General features: G+C 33.6%; 1 protein-coding gene across 1 annotated transcript in view; it reads left to right on the top strand.

Moving 5' to 3' along the window:
- The window catches only part of LOC121980137 (piezo-type mechanosensitive ion channel homolog), a 39,608-nt gene extending 20,665 nt beyond the window's left edge, over window positions 1-18,943 (top strand). The window contains exons 11-15 of the mRNA XM_042532102.1: window positions 4,051-4,209; window positions 11,492-11,995; window positions 12,089-12,227; window positions 13,543-13,687; window positions 18,212-18,943. Of these exons, the coding sequence (XP_042388036.1) occupies window positions 4,051-4,209; window positions 11,492-11,995; window positions 12,089-12,227; window positions 13,543-13,687; window positions 18,212-18,347 (1,083 nt within the window). The 3' untranslated portion in view covers window positions 18,348-18,943. The remainder of the gene's footprint in view (window positions 1-4,050; window positions 4,210-11,491; window positions 11,996-12,088; window positions 12,228-13,542; window positions 13,688-18,211) is intronic.
- The last annotated feature ends 550 nt before the right edge of the window (window positions 18,944-19,493 follow it).

The raw sequence follows: 19,493 nt of genomic DNA on the forward strand, positions 1-19,493 counted from the left end.
TTTTATTCTGCCCATCCTTGTATGTCCACACATCCACCTTAACATTCTCATCTCTACAACTCTCACCTTCTGCTAATGTGCTCGAGTTATAGTCTAACATTCAGCTCCATATAACATAGCAGGTCTAACTGTAATTTTGTAGAATTTTTCTTTAAGTTTTAGAGGTATTTTACAGTCACATAAAACACCCGATGCTCCTCTTCATTTTAACTATCCTACTTGTATTTTATGTAAGATATCTCTTTCAATCCCTCTATCGTTTTGCAAGAATGATTTTAAATATTTAAAGCTCTCGGTTCCAGGCAAATCATCTCTTATCTTAGCAATTGTCTCATTACGTAAAATATTGCTAAACTTAAATTTCATATATTCTGTCTTTATTTTACTAAATCGAAAACCTTTCCCTTCTAGTATTTCCCATCAAGATTCTAGTTTAGCATTTACTCCTTCACGTGTTTCATCTACCAAAATAATATCGCCTGCAAACAACATATACCACGGTATTGTGTCTTGAGTTCGTCTATAATTAGTGTAAAAGAGATAGGTACTCAGAGCTGATCTTTGATGTAACCCTATTTTTATTGGAAATACTACTATTTGAAGTTTTTACTCTGGTTGTTACATCCTCGTACATATCCTTAATTAGTTCAATATATGTTACGCTAACACCTCTCTTTTCTAGAATTCTCCATATAATTTCTTTCGGGACTATCATAAGCTTTTCCTAAGTCAATGAATATCATGTGTAGATCTTGTTTTTGCTCCTGATATTTTTCAATTAGTTATTTTAGAAGATATATAACTTCTATTGTTGACCTTCCAGGCATGAACCCAAATTGATTTTCAGTCACCGTGGTCTCCTTCTTTAATCTTTTTTCTATTATTTTTTTTTAAAGTTTCATGATATGACTTATTAATTTAATACCCTTATAGTTTGCACAATTTATACATCTCCCTTATTCTTATATAAGGAACTAGAGTACTTACCCTTCATTTGATTTGACATTTTTTTTCATTTTTAATGTCATATTAAATAATTTTGTAACTCATTCAATATATTGTTTCCTTATGTACTTCCATACCTCTATCGGAATATCATCTGGTCCAACGGTTGTCCTACTTCTGAAGTTTGAATTCTACAATAAAAATTAAATTTTTATACTCATTTGACCTACTTAAATTATATAAGTTAAGTTGGTCACTTAAATCTTCATTAAAAGGTTGATCAAAATATATCTTCTACCGCTCTTTTATTTCTCCTTCGTTTACTAGTACTGTATTACATTCATCTCTAATACATTTTATTTGGATAAGATATCTTGTCTTTCTTTTTCTCACTTTAGCTATTCTATAAATATCTCTTTTCCCTTCTTTTGTATCTAGTTTTTGATATAATCGTTCAAAAGTTTTATGAATTGGTTTATTCACTACTTTCTTAGCCTTTTTTTTTTTTTACTATTGTATATTTTTAAAAAATTTTCTCAATCTTACAAATATATAATTCCTTACAAGAATTTTGTTTTTCCTTTACTTTCTCTTGTATTTTCTCATTCCACCACCAAGATTTCTTATTTAGTGGTGCATGCCCCTTTAATTCACCGAGTACACTTTTAGCTATTATTTTCAACTTTGATACATCTTCCCATGTCATATTAAAGTCACAATATATGTCACTTAATATTTGTACTCCTATCTTCTCCGTAAATATATTTTGTTTCTCATTCTTTAAATATATTAACTTCCACCGCTTAATTGTAGAAGTTGTATATATTTTCTTTCTATTGATATTATGCTTGAGGCGTATATCCAACACTACCAACTTATATTGGGTAGTTAAATTTTCTCGAGATGATCTTGCAATCTTTACAAATCTTTCTATTCTTCTTCCTCACCATAGGAAAGTTAATTTGTAATTTATTATTCTCACTTTTGAACGTGACTAAGTGTTCTTCTCTTTTCTTAAAAAATATATTAGCTAATATAAGGTTATATGCTATCGCAAAATCTAATATAGTTTTCTCTCCTTCATTTCTCGTTCCAAACTCATAACCTCCATGTACCTTCTCATATTCCTCATTTTTCACTCCGACATGCCCATTTAAATTACTATTAAAATCATTTTATTTAGTGGAATGTTTTGTAATACTTCATCTAAGTCGTCTCAAAACCTTGATTTGGTAGTTTCATCTAATCATACTTACGGTGCATATACACTAATTATGTTCATAGTTTCTTTCGCCATTATTATCTTAAGGGCTATAATTTGATCCCCTTTTCTAACTATTCCTATAACTTCATCTTTTAACGAACTATTTATAACAATACCCACTCTATTTTTTGCTTTACTCTTTCCTCTATACCATAACTTAAAACCCGAGTTCTCTATCATCTTTGTCTTCTCGCCTACCTATTTTATCTCTTTACATACAAAATACTAATTCTTCTCCTAATCATCGTATCTACTACCTCCATTGATTTACCAGCGAGGGTTCCTATATTCCATGTTCCAAATCTTAAGCTATTAGTTCTCCTATCATATTTGTTCTTATTCAACCTATGGTGTAAGAACTCTTGCCTATTTAGCACTACACTCAAGTTCTTATTGAGATGTAGTGGTCCTTGCCGATACGTTACAGTCGAACTTTGCAATACGAACTCTTGCATATTTAGCACTACATCCAAGTTCGGTTTAATCGAATTTAAAAATTCGGTTCAGTTATTTTGAAAATTTGATTTTTTTTTAAAAAAATATCGGTTATTTCTATTAATTCGGTTTGGTTTCGGTTTTAAAACTTCTAATTTGGTTAAATCGAATAAACCAAAATTTTGTTAGGGATTTGGATGAGAGATAATATTTAACTTGTGATTTTGATAATCTTCAATGAAACCGCATTCTTAAAGTTGTCACTAGCAATGATAGGCAAACACATGTTGTCAAAGTCGTTAGACTTAAAATTTAAAATCGGATAGAAATGTATCAATATTGAAAAGTTTCGTTAATTTGATCAAAAACCGAATTACCCTATATTTTATTGATTCTGTTTGTTCGGTTTTTGTTTGAAAGTTCGGTCAGTTTGGTTAACTTGAAAAAATTTTGGTTTGTTTGGTTTTGGATAAATCGGTTTGTTTTTGAACTGATTGCTCAGCCCTACATCTGTTGACAAGTAACCAATTAGGTACTAGGCAATACCAAGTTGAGATCATTTAAGTCAAGGTTCAAAATCTAGAGCTGTGTCAAAGTTTTCGATCTTTGACTAGAACGATATGTTTCGATACATAATATGGGTAATGGATTGGAGTTAAAGAAGGAAGGAGAGGAAACATAGGAAGGAGTGTACCATGTCAGGTAAAATAATCAAAACATATCTGAATGTTATGGTAGAAACTTAATACCACTCAGCTAGACAATGTCTCCTTCCTATGTTTCATCTCTTTCAACAATTAAATCTGTCACCAACACCATGCATCAAAGCGTCATACGATACTGGAAAAATATATTTCCAATCAAAGATCACTCAAAGGTAGATCCACTACCTTAGCGGCCCCCCTAGTGCCGAAATCAAAGATCACTCAAGATTTTAAACTTTGGTGTTGAGTGTATTGAGTTTCAATGATTTCCTGGAACAATAAGTTTTGACCTCTTCACTCGGCACGGTATGATATTTCAAACCATGATTTAACCTCATCTCTCTATATTGTGTCTCGAGGAACCTGAGTAGGCTTAATACTGCATAGAGACTAAAAGAAATTAACTGCAAACTAGGGACAAAAGTGGCAAATTGTTGAATTAATCTTTCAGAAATATTGATCAGTGAAACTGTTCTGACCATGGTCCACAACATAGGCCTGAACACTATGTTTATTATCCATGAGAAAATGTTTATTTTTTAAAATAATCAGGTTATGATGCTTATATTATTTGTACTGTTTCCAAATATCACTTATATTTTGTTTAGTTTGGTTAATGATAGTGCGATTGTTGATATAATAGTTTATGTTGCTTCTGCTCAAAGTTACTTTTCTTTTTAAATGACATTTCTTTCTTGATAGTTGGAGGACATCTATGCAAGTTTATTTCTTGTCAAATGTGATGCTGATCTAAACAGAGCAAGACACAATCTAGGCCAAAGACAAAGTAAAATGACCAAATTCTGCAGTGGCATTTGTTTATTCTTCATTTTAATATGTGTAATCTGGGCCCCTATGCTGGTAATGTGCTACACTAATTCTGTTCTTGAGAATTTCTTGAGTTTGTGATATTTGATATTGACTTGGCAAGGGTACTTGGATTCACTGATAGAAGCAGAAAACCAGTTAGTTGTGTGCCAGGGGATTCTTTAACCCCTCTTTACTCAGGGAGAACTTAAGGAGGGGAAATTAGGGAGGGCTTGAAGGAAAATAGATTTAAAAAATATTGGTTACTGGGAGAGAAAGTGAGAGTGAAGAAGCACAAGAAGATCAAAACACCCAACTTTCTTTCTAAAATTAGAAAGACAGCAACTTTCTTTTCCTCCATTTTAAACATTATTTTTCCTCCTATCTATCTCAGTCGTCACAGACATGGAATAATGTTACTGCTTTGTTTGGCATCTTTCTGGAAGGGCCTCCCATTTTCTATGAAGTCTTTGCCATGGCCTATGTAAGTTCATGTGCTTTGTCAGAATGTGACAAACTTGCGTCCCATATGGGTTCCCCAACCTGCTGCTCCAATCCTCACTTCTCTACTGTCGTGATAACAGGTTGTAGGCTGACAACCACCATAATTGTCAATGGGGAACTTTTAGGGCATTCTCCTAAGGGAGTCCCCTTCTACATTAATATAGGTAGTCCCCTAAATTCTTCCAAGTTGGTTCAAAAATACTGCAAGAGTGTTAGCTTTTTTTACAAATATGCTCAATCTAGCAATCTAGGACCTTCTGAACACTTGGCTGATATACTAATTGATCATCAGAACTAATGCATGAGTAAAACATCTTATGCAATATGGTCACAGCGTATGAATGTGTGAAAAGACTTGAAAGTTCTTTTTGAGCGTGGAACCAATGCTATAAGAATTTATTAAATTCTTATTCTGGCGTAAGTAGTTATGCACTTTTATATAAGTATAGAGCCAAAGTTCAATGATACCTGAGTTGCATTTATTTCATTGTTAACTTAGTCAGATACATCATCTAACTCAGTTAGAGCACAGAACCGAAGCTCTTTTATATGATTTATTTATTATCTGCCTAGTCTAGATAATTAATTTTATAATTTAATTTATCATAGCTCAAATGACAGTTTCAATTCTTTTAAGGGAACTATCCTAGGTTTGCAAAGTTTGATTTTAAGTCAGAGTTACCTTTTGGTAAGAGATGAGCCTCAACAAAGAATAGGTAAAATAGCTAAACAACTAGAATATGAAGATAACAAGCAACCTAATAGAAATTTGTCAAGTAGCAAGAAAATTATAGCATCTATTTTATCCAATTAACCATGCACAAGAGAATTTTGCTAAGAGAACCAAGTAAGAAAAATCCACTACAATTTTTTTATTTATTTCTCATTTCATAATCAAGCAAATATGTTCATGATTTCTTTTTTGAAGGTATTATCATGGCTATCTAATATTACTAATGCTCTATATTTAATCATGAATAAAATGATTATAACGAAACAAATTGAAAAACCTCCATTGATACTGGCTCAAATCACACTGGTTTGCCTTAAGAAACGCTACACTCCTTTCATGAATATATCATTGTGTTGTGAGTCGGCTGTCAAAGCCAACACGAAACTTAGGGTTGCTACTCTTATAAGTAAAAATATATCGGATAAACTTCTCTACTGTGGCGGAATAAATAATGGGTATTGTCGTTGCTACCTTGTTAATGGAAGAAGTTGTAAAGATACAACGCTAGTGCAAGACCAACAGCGAGTGGCGCAACTATAATGGGTGTCAACAGTTGGGAGGGGCAACAACTTTGTGAACGACATTTCTGCAACCATTCTGGTGTCAGCGGCAGTGTCAGTAGCAACGATGATGGGTCACGATGGCAACAACTTGAGAAAAGGACTTCATGCTATGTTTACTTGGGAGGACGGAAATAAAAAACTATAGAAAGATTTCTACAGTGAAAAACTTTCCCCTATTTACTTCATAAAAAAGATGAATTATTTTCCTTTATTTTGTTTACCAGATAAGCAAATGAAATTATGGATTTGTCTATGGATCCATTTTTGATATTTTTTATCCGCCCAAATCGGGCGGAAAGCAATTCCTTCCCAACTCGCTTTGTAGTCGAATTTCTCCAACCCAATTCGCAAAAGTTGCAACTAGGTCTCACGCAAGGTGACGCAGTGCCACCACGATTAGCAATCCCTATGAAGCGGCGACCTCATGTGGCCGCTTCCATCGGCCCAGCGCAAGGTCGCCTAGGGCGGTCGAGACCGGTGGCTCCACACGATTCTTGATTTTTTTTCCTTCATTTTTTTCTCTTTCCTTTTTCCTTTCCCTCAAATTCTTTTCTTTTCTCTTTACTCTGCCCTATGGATTTTTTCCCACCATCAATTCCTTTCCTTCCCCTTTCCATCATTCGAAGTAAACAGAGCCTTAGGTTTTCACCAGAGGTTATGAGGAGGAGGCGGTGGTGGGTTCATGGGTGGGAGAAGATTAGGGTTAAGGGAGAAATATATGGATCAGGGTTCGTAAATTTACAACTAGGTCCTTGAAAATTTAAACAATATAACACATTCTTTAAATCTTACTCCTAGGAATATTCTTATCTTTATTTTCCCCTTCATTTCGTTGCTTCCTCCATCTCAAATTTGCCACTAGCATACTTCAGCACCCTAGCATTGTATGGTCAAAACTGTTACACTGCTTGAGACTTTCAACTACTTATCTCATGTTATTGTGTGAGTCGGATAATAATTCCTCTAGTGCTTTAATTAGTTTAGATCTTAGCATACTTTAGGATGTTATAACTAGTTTAACTCCTAGTGTACTTTCTTGAGTTCTTCTTTATGCATATCAACTATATAATTCCTTTATGAAATTAAGATGTCTCTCCTATAGCAACCAACCTCTATGGATATAGAGAAAATACTTTAGAATGCCTAAGTGCTTGGTTTGAAAGGTGTTGATAAATATAGTTTTCAAACTCTGTGATTCTTATAGCATCATTATAGGCGATAAGAATGCCATGAACGTAAACAATAAGAATCATCGCTTGAAATCTCAGTGTGTTGGTGTTGGGTACTATGGTCAAAACCTATTGTTTAAATAAATTTCCAAAGCTTGTTACTACTTGCCGCATATAATAATTTGGGTAGCGTTTTGTCAATTAGTATTATGTTATGTTGGCATTCGACAACCTTTGGCTTGCTACAACATGCGTTATGATTATTGAACTAATATAATTTTTTGTAACTTATGCTTCTATAATATACATTGTTAAAATTGTATCGTTTCACATGGCATACAAAGTCTTCTTTTTTTTCTTCTTCTTTTTCTTCATTTCCTTTCACCACTGATTCATCACTGACATATACATTGGAGCGTCGATGCAATATTGAAATAATATTGTTTTACCCAAAGACTGAAACTTCAATACAACTTGAGATTTTGAACATTGATAAGAAGAATATATGTTCTAAATTAAGAAAGAGTATAAAATGTTGATAGATCTTAAGTGCTTCTAATTATCTCAAACTAAAGAAAAGTATTGTAGAATTTAGCAAATCATGTGCTAGTTGATTGCTTTAACCCATATAAAGACTTCTTCAGCCTAAACACAAGATTAGTCTACTCCTGTGCAATAAACCAAAGGTTAGTCCTTGTATACTTCATCTAGATCACTCTGAAGGAAAGAACTTTTAATATTGAATTGATATAATGACCACAAAGATATACCTATCAATATATGCAAAAGGCATATTGAGGTAATCTTAGTCACATCAAGGTTTGGAATCTTATTCCAAGCTAGAGATGGTCATTGACTGAATCAAGATAGGTTGGTTGTGTGCCGAGCACCAACCCTAGTAGACAACAAAGAACTAGGAAGAGGTGTATGAGGATGTTCAATGTTAGTGGTTGTGCTAAGCAATGGAGTAGGTCGATAGTCACCTGCCTCGTGGTAATCTCAGGTACCAATTAAAAACCTTGTCATCTTCACATGAAGTCTCACGTCTTTGTAATGTGTTGCCTTAGGGAAGCTTGTCATTGTACATCACAGTAGATCATAGGAAAGCCTTGGGTGAAGCCTCATATGAGTCTTGTGCTGTCGTAATTATGTTTCATTGTTGGAAGACTTCCACATGTCTGTTTTAGCAAATGGAACGAGATGTTGCACTTTTTCTAATTGGTGAGGAATGGAATTATAGATTATAATCATGAGAGAGAATGTATATACTTAGTGAACGTTTATATACCCAAGTATATTCTTTCATCACTAACTGAGCTTTAAATTTATTGATGGAGGCATTAGGATGTTTAGATAATAAGTCCCCGCTTGCAACATACAATAGACTTTCTAAAAGGAATATTAACAAGGTTCAATGTGCCATTAGAATCTAATGTTATGTCATTGATTGTAATCTATCGCCATCATGGATTAGTTGAAACTTCTGAAATAGTCTAGTGAATCATACATCATCCAAAGTAGAGATAAAAGTAGAATGCTACGAATTACAAAGGTGGAGCTCATAAAGAGAGTAGGGGATGGTGGTGACCAGGTATTCTCCCTCGAACCAAGCTAAAGCCCTAACTTAAAAAACATCTCCTTTGGTTTTGACCAAAGTTAATCAATTTGACTCCCATTCAAGCCTATTTCAAGCCCAACTCAATATTAACTTGAGCTCCACCTAACCATGAGCTTAAAGAGCCTAACAAACTTCCAATGGAATGCCAATGGAGCCCGTGTACATCAAATTCAGCCCCTATATAAAAATTCAGCATTAGATGAATTAATTCAATGTAAAAAACAACCATTTACCTTAATTAACTCTCTAATCCATGATAAATCCCTAATTGAATTGCAGGATATAACAGCCTTTCCTTAAATCCCTATGGCTATAAGCTTCTACGCCTTTGTTTGTGGATCAATCTTATGTTTGTAATATACCATGCAGGAAGGAGGCTTTATTACATAAGTCCCACTATACATATCAAAGTTATAATATTCCAATTTTGTTAAGGTTGAAATTTATGTAAATACTAAAGTTGTCAAAAATGGACCAATGTATACACTTTTTATTCTAAATATTCCTAGTTACATGTGGGTGAAGGAGCTACATTGGCCTAAACCCAATAAGTGGACTGACTTAACTAGGGCAATATATTTTTATATACTAAAATTGACAAGAATCAAACACAAAGCCTATTCTATACATATCAATGTTGATTTGCTAGCCATTTTGTCAAAAAAGAAAAAAGAAAAATCAAGCTATTAGCTAGGGAAGATATCAATCTGTGTATTTATATTGTTAACAAACCAAGTTTGAAGAGTTTAAAAGAAAACAACAAAGTATAATTACATGATAAATGTTTAAATGCAAAGTTTAAAATCTTGAGTTGTGCTGGAGTTTTGATTTCTAATCAAAATGATGTAATTTTGGTACTAAATTGTATTATGCCATTAGGGTTTTATTATTTATTTATTTCCAGTATAAGTGTATGCCAACTAGAAAAAAGATCACTTCATTGATAATTTAAAATAATAGTTTACAAATTATTATAAGAATCTCAACCAACTCACTAATGCCGAAATAAATGTTGTGTATCAGATGTGAATATCGTTTCTTGCAACATCTTTGTTGGATCAACTAAATAGTTTTCTAACCCCCAAAGTAAATAATTAGTCTTGAACTTGGATTGGTAGTACCATTGGAATTGAAACTGGTACAACTATATAATAACAATACACATATATTCTTGAGTTCTAATATAATTGTTCACTATATGATACATCATATCTATATTAAGAAAGGTTGTGAGTATGATAAGCCTCGTTTATTGGTCAGAATCAGCTAAACTCTCCTATATATTTTATAATTATGAGTTTCATTTTGTTTGTCACTCTTATATCGTACTCTTGATAACTTGGTGTCATGGTCATCATCTTGAATTGCATTTGTATAACATTACTCACATGTCCAGATTTCAAGTGTTGGAGTAAAAAATTATATAGTTGTATTGTTGTTGGCATTGGTATCTTCAGTTTGAACATCTCTTTAGACACAGTGTCAAAAGGCAATGATGTTTCAAGTTACAACCATGTTTTAATCTTCTCGCTAGTGATACTTTGCTTTCTCGTCAACTTCTATTTCTCTTGAATACTTGGAGTTTGCTATTATGCAACTAGTAAACATTTGTAAAGTTTATTGGTAAACATATGTATTCCAATTGCATGCGGGAACAAATTTGATTGTAAATTAGATGCTTTCTTCATGAATTAAAAATTCTCATGAAGTCCTACCTTCCCATATTCTGACACAACTACTGGATCACAACCTTGAGTGATAATAGTAGTCCTTTTGTGGTTCCTTGTGCCTTTGGCACTGCTGATATCTTTAAAGCAATCTCTTCAACATTTCCAGTCTGCACATGACAATAAAAATTCAGCAAGAGCAACATCTCAAGTACAAGCAAATTGAAAGATGAATACTTCCTAACATTGAGCTTTTGAAAAGGTTCTTGCATCATTATCCATGAAAACTTCAGATCATGACACCAAATGTGGAACTTTGTATAAATGTTGATAGTTTCCTTGGTCAATCAATTAAGAGAGAAATTTCACATCATAATAATCTAACCCAAGAAATATTTCTAAAATTGTAAGAGCAACTTTGTTCATTTTGTTGAAGTTCAAAGGGAAGATGTACATATCAAGTAACTGATTGTTAAGAAGCGGTTAGCAGAATTATAAAATACTAATTTATACATCAAATTCTTATTTAATATTATGATACAATATGTCATATCTTTATATTCATATTGTTTTAAATATTCAATATTAATAATCATGGTATTTGATATTAATATTTTATTATTTATTTTAAATATCAATATTATTTTTTTGAACTATCTAAAACAATTCTTTGGAAAAAATACTCTTCCAATTGCATTGGCAAAGTTGCTTTTGAAATACAGTTTTTAGAGGAAAAACGCTTTAAATGTGTTTACCTAATATTTTAATTAACTCCCAAGGTACTTTGGCCCTCAAATGTAATTTGGTAAAGAACTCTCAAATTCAGCCTTGGACCTCCAAATTTGATCGTGATTTGATACAATGTCATTGCACTAGTATGACTCTGGCACCATGCTTGAACGTTTCTTAATAAATCATCAATCCTAGTGATGTGTAGTTTGGCATAGATTGTGATAAGTAGTTCAGATGTCTATTGGCGAAATCCATACACGGTCTTAATTTACCAGTTATTGATGTTGTAGATCTTGTTTGCTTTCATGAGGTTACAGTCTGCTAAAATGATGCCTTATCTTTCCTTACAGATATACAGCAGTGGTAATCCAACCAACATAGCTAATCCTGTAGTTGATGTTAGTATTCAAATTGATATCAAATCATTGGGTGGGAGGCTCACCCTATACCAGTCAACTATATGTGAAAAATTTCCCGGGGGCAGTCTGGGTAACTATGACATACTTAACCTTCATAATTATCTGGATACATACAATATCGACGACATTCAACTGATCTGCTGTGAAGCTGATTCAAGCACCATTTTTATGGCCCCCTCTATAGTTCAGAGCAGATATGCCAGATCCATTGATCAAAATACCACTATTATTTTCACTTGGATCTTCACAAGGGAGAGGCCAAAGGGGAAGGAAGCTGTGAAATATGAATCAAATGTTGAAAATTGTCCCTGCTTAGATAATGTCAAACAAGTGCTGAGTGGCACTGGCACACTAGATGGATTTAATATACCTGATGCTTATCCTCAATACTTTCGGGTAACTAGCTCTGGTGAAGTAAGGCCTCTTGAAGCACTTGTATGTAACTCTTGTGACTCTGCCTAATATTTTCCCACAAGGCAATGGCTTAATTTGCAAAACAACAAATGATCCTAGTCCTTTAAAATGCAGGTAAAATCTGTAAGTGGCGATCTTTTCATAAATAATGGGAACCCTCCATGGTGGTCCTTCAATATTAATGTTACAGATTCCCAAGAATGCAATGGACTGATTGGACCAAGTGTTGTTGTTGTGTCTGAAGAGACACCACGTATGTACAGTTTTTTTTTTTTTTTTGCATTCTTGTTATATTGGGTACAATACATAAGTATACAACAAGCATCTATTGAATAAATTTCTATGGATTTAAACAGGTTCTTAACATTTGGACCCAGCTATCATAGTCATCTCTAGTTGTCAATTCCTCAACATATTTTATTAAGGAAGAATGCCTTTACTAAGTTTGGCATGGTAGCCTCTATATAAAAAGCAGAAAATTCTCTTGCCCAGGTGGCATTTTGGTGTTTTCTCGAAAGATAACCCCATTTGAAGCTTATCTTAACTCTTACATATATTCTCGATATCCAATTTAATTCAAATATTGTCTACTTTATAACATAGTTCAAGCTTGTTAAAACCCATTGTAGCTATAGAAATAAGGAATTTGTCAAATTATGGCTTAGGTTAATCATGCTTTAATTGATTAATTCTGTACCATGATCCCCAACAATTTAATGACAGAGTTGGTAAAATGTTTTCTTTTTAATTCACGTTCAATATTTTCAGTGAAAACAAGAAGAGGAAAAAAAATGAAAACTAGTGAACAGGTCGTAACTTATAAGAGGAAAAGAAAACATTGTTGCATTTAGTAAAAGAATATGTGAGCCCTTAAATGAGAATGAAGTATGTGAAGAGACACAAAGAAGAGGTTGAATGGACAACAAAGATGAAGATTGCGTAAAAAGGAGATGAAGGAAAACACAATAAGATTAAAAACATGAAAAGAAAATAGATAGCATAGAAAGGAGTGCGGAAAGAAAATTTAAGTAGACTGACAATGGAGCATTGATCAACAAAGAGCAATGTATGTTCTGGTTCTTAACAATATATATGAAGAAAGAAATATAGTTATGTTCATTGCTTTTGTAATTATTTTAGAAAGATAAAATTGTTTCTCCTTTAATTTAATGAGAATATTTTTCATATGATACAATAACAACCAAGCCTTATCCCACTAGGTGGGGTCGGCGATATTTTTCATATGATAATAGATGATATTCAAATTATTATATTTTGTGATCTTGAAAATCTAGTGAAGTTTTTAGTGTTTTTGCTTTTTGATGAAACTGCTTAAGAGTCTGAATAAATTTATTTTTTGGCTTGTACCAAAGCCTAAAGGTTGCATTTGTAAAGTTTCTGTTGTTTGTAGTATGGAATCTATTCGAGAGAAAAAAAAAAGTCCACGTGACCTTATTACTAGTGACTACTATTACTGAGATCCATATTGCAACTTTTTTACAGGGATTAACCTAACATGTTATTTATTGTTTTAGTATCTTCACGAGTGTTGTTCTTTCTTCTTCCAGAAGGTATCCTTGGTGAAACTATTAGCAAGTTCAGCATCTGGAGTCTCTATCTTACTTTTGTTCTGGCTGTTGGACGATTTATTAGACTTCAGTGTTCTGACTTGAGAATGAGAATACCCTATGAGAATCTCCCCTCATGTGACAGGTAATGAGTTTTTTTTTTTCAGACTTCTCTCTTGTTAATATGGACAGAAAATAGTAGATGAAGATAACATGTAAAACTATGGCTGTGGTTTCCTCCAATTTCCACTACAAAATCACTGATTTATAGATCATTTTAAAAATCAATTCATTGTCTTACATTTCATCTAATCATGAATTAGAGTCACATATGGTTAACCTTTATTTTAGGCAGACAGAGTTGTTCTTGAACATAAAGATCATGGCTGTAAATGAATGAACCAAATGCTCTTGTGCAAACAGATTTGTTTTTTCAATAAGAAAAGAGAATGGAAAATAATTGAAACATAAAGTTCAACAAGATAAATGAACTTGACTATAAACTTATGAGGCAACTATTCCTATAGTTGAGGTCAGTAAAAGCTCAAGCCAGGTTCATTTTAATAAATAAGCTTGAAAATAGAAGTTTTCAAATTGATCTATATTGAATTTAGTTCTAGATCAATTATTTTTCTAAAAAATAAGCTCGAAAAAAATCATAGTCGGCTAATTTACAACTCTACCAACTAACTCTTATACTTGCTACATTTCTAAAAGTTGATGTATATCTGTTATAAACCATACGGTGGAAAGACCAATGAAGGAAACAAGTAGTGGGAAAGAAATTCCTTGGTACCCATTCCTCATGCCATTTTGGTTTATGCTCCAATCAAGTGGAAACACCAAAATCCACCCAAATGCTGATTTTAAGCCCAAAAATAGAATTATAATTATATGTTTTGTAAAATCTTGTGTATTATTTAGTTACTTTAATGTATTTAGAAAAATTAGTTTTAAAAGCCAAAGGAACTAGATGAAGGGGAGAACCGGACTCCAGAGTCGGAGCTGATAAATCTCAATAAGGGAGTTAACTTGGCGTACAAAAACCACCCATTGACGGTTCACGTGGTTTACGGAGTTCCAGAAAGGCAACCAAGGGCCGAGAATGGATAACTCACACGACTGAGAAACGTGTCAAACGTAAAGATTCAAATGCGAGAGAACCCTCAAAATAAAATGAGACCATGGAAAGTTGCTCGGTGCGGATACAGTTAGAGAGGGATAAAGGCGAACGTCTGACTTCAATTGAGAAGTCAAGACCTAAACAGTCCGTGGTACAAAGGATAGAGCCCTGTTGGTAAACCCACTACCCTGGCACCTCCCAATCGAAAAAAACACACCCAAGGATTTACTGCGTTGGGGAAGTTCCAGAGGTTCACCAAAGGAATCACAAGCTATTCCGCAGAAACTTGGTACTCATACAAATCCAGGTGCAGTACGCACATCAACAAAGAACCATAAGACTCTGAACTCCGAAAAGGTTATTGCATTTTAATTCGACAGACACAGTAACCCCAAGAGACTAACGCCTAGGAACATAATAAGGGGGAAAGGGAAATGCCCACGACCAGACCAAACAAATCACCACAAAAAGTGCAATAGCAGTGAATGGGACGGGAAGAGCAAATCCAACAGCGGGTACGAAACCCGCAGCCATGAGACAATAGACAACTCATGACTTAAAAAAGAAACCCTAAGGCGCGCTAGGGAAGGCGAATGCAAGATGAACGAGTAGAGGGCTTAATAACCTACAAAACAACAAAAGACGGAATTTCCTAATTGCGACCTGGTGCCAGAAAATCCTATGCGTGAGATACGCATAGGCGGGCTTACAAACTAAAGGCTCTACAAATACGTAGATTCGCAGCGTAAGAAACTGACGAAAGCCAACCATGTAAGTACCACAATATACGGCAAACAGGTAGATGAAGATGGCTAGATGGGTAAATAGGAATATGACCCTACGTGGAATGTACGGGAGTAGGCCTACGTGTCCAAATAGGGTTGATTACAAAAGGGCCGCTAGGGGAGTCTCTGTCGACACTAGCAACGGTCTAAGCGAACAAACTGGAGAGGCTCAGACGCATATCGAAAGCAACAAGGATACACTCATCCTTCAAGTAAAGCACTAGGGACACATACACCAGGACATGATAGCGTGCAGGGGAGAATCCAATAGGAGAAAGCATGTCCCCAAGGGAAGAAAAGCTCTTTAAAACACTCATGGCAGGAGCAAAGTACCGCACTACGGAATGCAAAAATATTTTTTTAATAGTTTCCTTCCAGGAACATCAACAAGGTAAAATCTTTCTTATCCTTTCCCTACAAACTTTTTCCCTACCACACTTCTTTCCCTAGAACTGTAGACTATTTTTCTAATGTATTGGTGCTTCCAAAAACCTAAAAGTACCAATACATGATTATCCCACTATACCTTACTGATAAATCAAATGCCTCTTATTGCTTCCTTTAACTAGTGTAGGCTCTAGACATGACCCAATAAAGAAAAGCCTTTAATCTAGAGATGCAATGTTTGGATCTATTGATGAAGAAGAACTCAAGGAACTCGTTGAATTGGTGATGTTCATGTGGAGATGTTCTTGTGGAGTTGGCTCATAGAGAAGTCATCAAGGGATTGCCATATGTGGTGTGAGCAGTAGCTGCCCACGTGCAAGAGATGTCAAGGAGCAGGAAAATGATATAGAGAAGATTGGATCAGGGTGGTGCGATGGAAATATTTATGTGCCCAACCCATAGGTCCCAGAATTGAAAACTAGCTCTAGCACCATGTGAAGTTTGTATTAGTTGATGAGAATTATTACATAGTATTTTATAGCAAGATTCAAAATCTTGAGCTATGCTAGAGTTTCAATCTTTGACGTTGCAGTATTGTGTCAATGTTCTAATGTATGCAGTTGGTGGGGAATTGGAGGTGGAAAAAGGAAAAAAGATAATAAAACTATATACTTAAAAAAAGGGCAGCCCGGTGCACGAAGCTCCCGCCATGCGGGGTCCCAGGGAAGGATCCATTATATATAATACAACTATATACTTAAATATAAATTTTGTTTGCCGCCTAAAATGGTACGATTTGGACATTATCTTGACTTATATTATAGTATGTAAGAGGTGTTGAGTGTTGTGGCATAAGAAAATACTGATTAGTATGGTTGACACAACGATACATGAGACATTACCTGTGCCGAGTAATATTCATATTATTACCTTTGCCAACTAATATCGAGTTTTGGTAATTTACAAGAACGATATGTTTCAACAGTTTGATTTGATACGGTATGAAATTTTAGACTATGTTTTATAGGGAGCAATAAAACCTACACCTAAAAGTACTAATGTGGGACTAAATCCACTACACCTGAATACCTAATAAAACCTACACCTAAAAGTACTAATGTGGGACTAAATCCACTACACCTGAATACCTAATAAAACCTAAATATGTAATATTTGTTTATAGATCCTTTATTTACTATTTCAAAATAAATATCTAAAATTTATCATCAATACTCCTATACTTTATTGTACTTTAATTGGATCAAATAAGAAGTCGAGTTCAAGAAGTCTAAAATGAAATATCTTATTGTTTTGGACGATAAATATATTTTTGAAGTAAATCTATATTTGACTTAACAATCACACACTAAACTTTATAATAAATTTTCAAATAATTTAAATTTTGGTTAAATTGCAATTAAATTTTTATATTAAAAAGTTTTTTAAAAAAAATTTCATAGGCATTACATGTGTTTTTTATGATTTAAATCATGCTATGTAGTAATCAATGAATTCAGGGTGCAATTTTTTTTTTTAAAAAAAATGTTCATTTAATATAACTATTTCATTTTGTGTAATTGGAAGAATGAATCTGACAATACTGTACTTTTTGTATTTTAAAACATAAATTATTTAAAAAGTGGCATAGATGACTTGCAAATGGTATGTGTGGGGTACATGATTTGAGCATCATGCATGCACATTATATGAATCAATCAATTAATTGATTTATATATTTCATAAACTAATGCATTTGATTATTAAGTCGTAATATTTTCAATGTTGATTCCAATGTAGATAGTTGTTCGATATTGATGGAAATTAAAAATATTCTTTTATCGATACATTTTACATGAATAGGCTTCCTTAGGACGAGAAAGTCTTGCAAAATGGAAATTAGTCACAAGTTGATATTTTTATCTATATATTTTCAGTGGCATGTTATTACAGGTTTGGTCAGCTTCCTTCAAATGCTTAGCAAGGAAAACTTTTTATGCTTCAGTAATATTGCATGACTCATGCTCTATAAAATTATAATGTTGATTAGGACATAGGAGTGCTCTATAAAATCAGATTTCTAATATTTCATATGACCTCGCATATAGCTCAATGATTAAAAAAGATTCATATAGATGTTGTATGAGACTCAATTTTTTTTTGTTATTGTTAATTGTTCTACGGTATAAAAACACAGCCGATAAAAGGTACAACAGCAAAGCTAATTCGCTTGCAGTTTTGTTCTTTCTTCTCAAACTCTTGATCTTTATTTTACAATGTCAGAAAACTAAATCATCCATGAAAAATCATATGTATCTCAGCATTTCTTGCATTCTCTTTATTATATCATAAAAGTGTTTCACATCTTTGGGTGTAGACTGATAGCAATATGTGAGAACATATATGCTGCTCGAGCTGAAGGCGAGTTAGAAGTTGAGGAGGTTCTCTATTGGACCCTAATAAAGATCTACAGATCTCCACACATGCTTCTCGAGTACACCAAGTCAGATTGAAACTAGGCATCCATGTCACTAAAGATTGATTGGACACACAAAGAAGATTACAGACATGTGAAGAACATTACAGCAATTGACATCAAAATCAAAAGTTTGTTTATTTCATTTGGCATCAAAATGTACTTGAGAAGTTTTGAATTTAGCTCTTCTTAGATTTATCAAATTAATTATTTATTTGTTTGCAGATGAGTTTGTCTGAAATAGGTAACATTGGATTGCCATTTTTTGGCAACATCCAAATGCCATGATAACCTCGTTAATCTTAGGTGTAACAATATATGTAAATAGATGTTACTTACAAAGCTTAATTTTTCTTGTATTTATACACCGTTTGTCTTATATCAAGTTGTGCAACTTTGCAAACTTACATGCAAGTCCTTTTTTTATTGTGGAACTCTATAGGCTGAATGTATCTTGTTCTTGGAACTCTCATGCTAAAAGTGTACATTCAGGGTTAGTGGCATGGTGATATTTATTTGCTTTCAACTCATGTGACTGATCTTGTATTTTAGTTTATTTCTGATTTTTTTCAGAGTTAAAACAGCTTGAAGTCATTTTTTTCATCAATTGTTGAACAAAAGTATCTACAAAGTCGAAAAAACCTTCAAGTTGGTCAGTGTATTTCTTGTTTCATGACTTGAGCTTCTCTTTATCTCACATAAAACATATTAGTTTTGGTAGCAATCTCTTATTACAGGTTCATTTTGAATGAATGTATTAATCAACTTTGGATTCCACCAAGGTGGGACAAACAAGAGTGCTGCAACACTATTTTGTCCATGTAATCTCCCCAACTATTTTAATCACCTATGAGTTCTGAGTAAAATTACATGTTCATTTATCTGCTTCAATTCACGCAGTGGATAAAGATACAATATGTTGTCAGTTCCTACGAGTCATAAAATTGGCATCTGATATTTTTACATATTCCTTGTGCAACAGGATCCACCAGGTTCTTTAATTCATACAAGGAGAGAAATGAATTCGAAAGACTGCATGCCAGTGACAAACAAAGAAGAAAGCAACCACATAAGAAGCATTTGTTTGCCATGCCAACAGTCATAAGTCGACCAAGTTTTGGAGTTTGCCAGCTTGAGGAAGTTTCATCTCTCCAACTGATTGAGGGAATATATCTGTCTAAGA

This window comes from Zingiber officinale, chromosome 5A (assembly GCF_018446385.1).
Source record: "Zingiber officinale cultivar Zhangliang chromosome 5A, Zo_v1.1, whole genome shotgun sequence".
Classification (NCBI taxonomy): domain Eukaryota; kingdom Viridiplantae; phylum Streptophyta; class Magnoliopsida; order Zingiberales; family Zingiberaceae; genus Zingiber; species Zingiber officinale.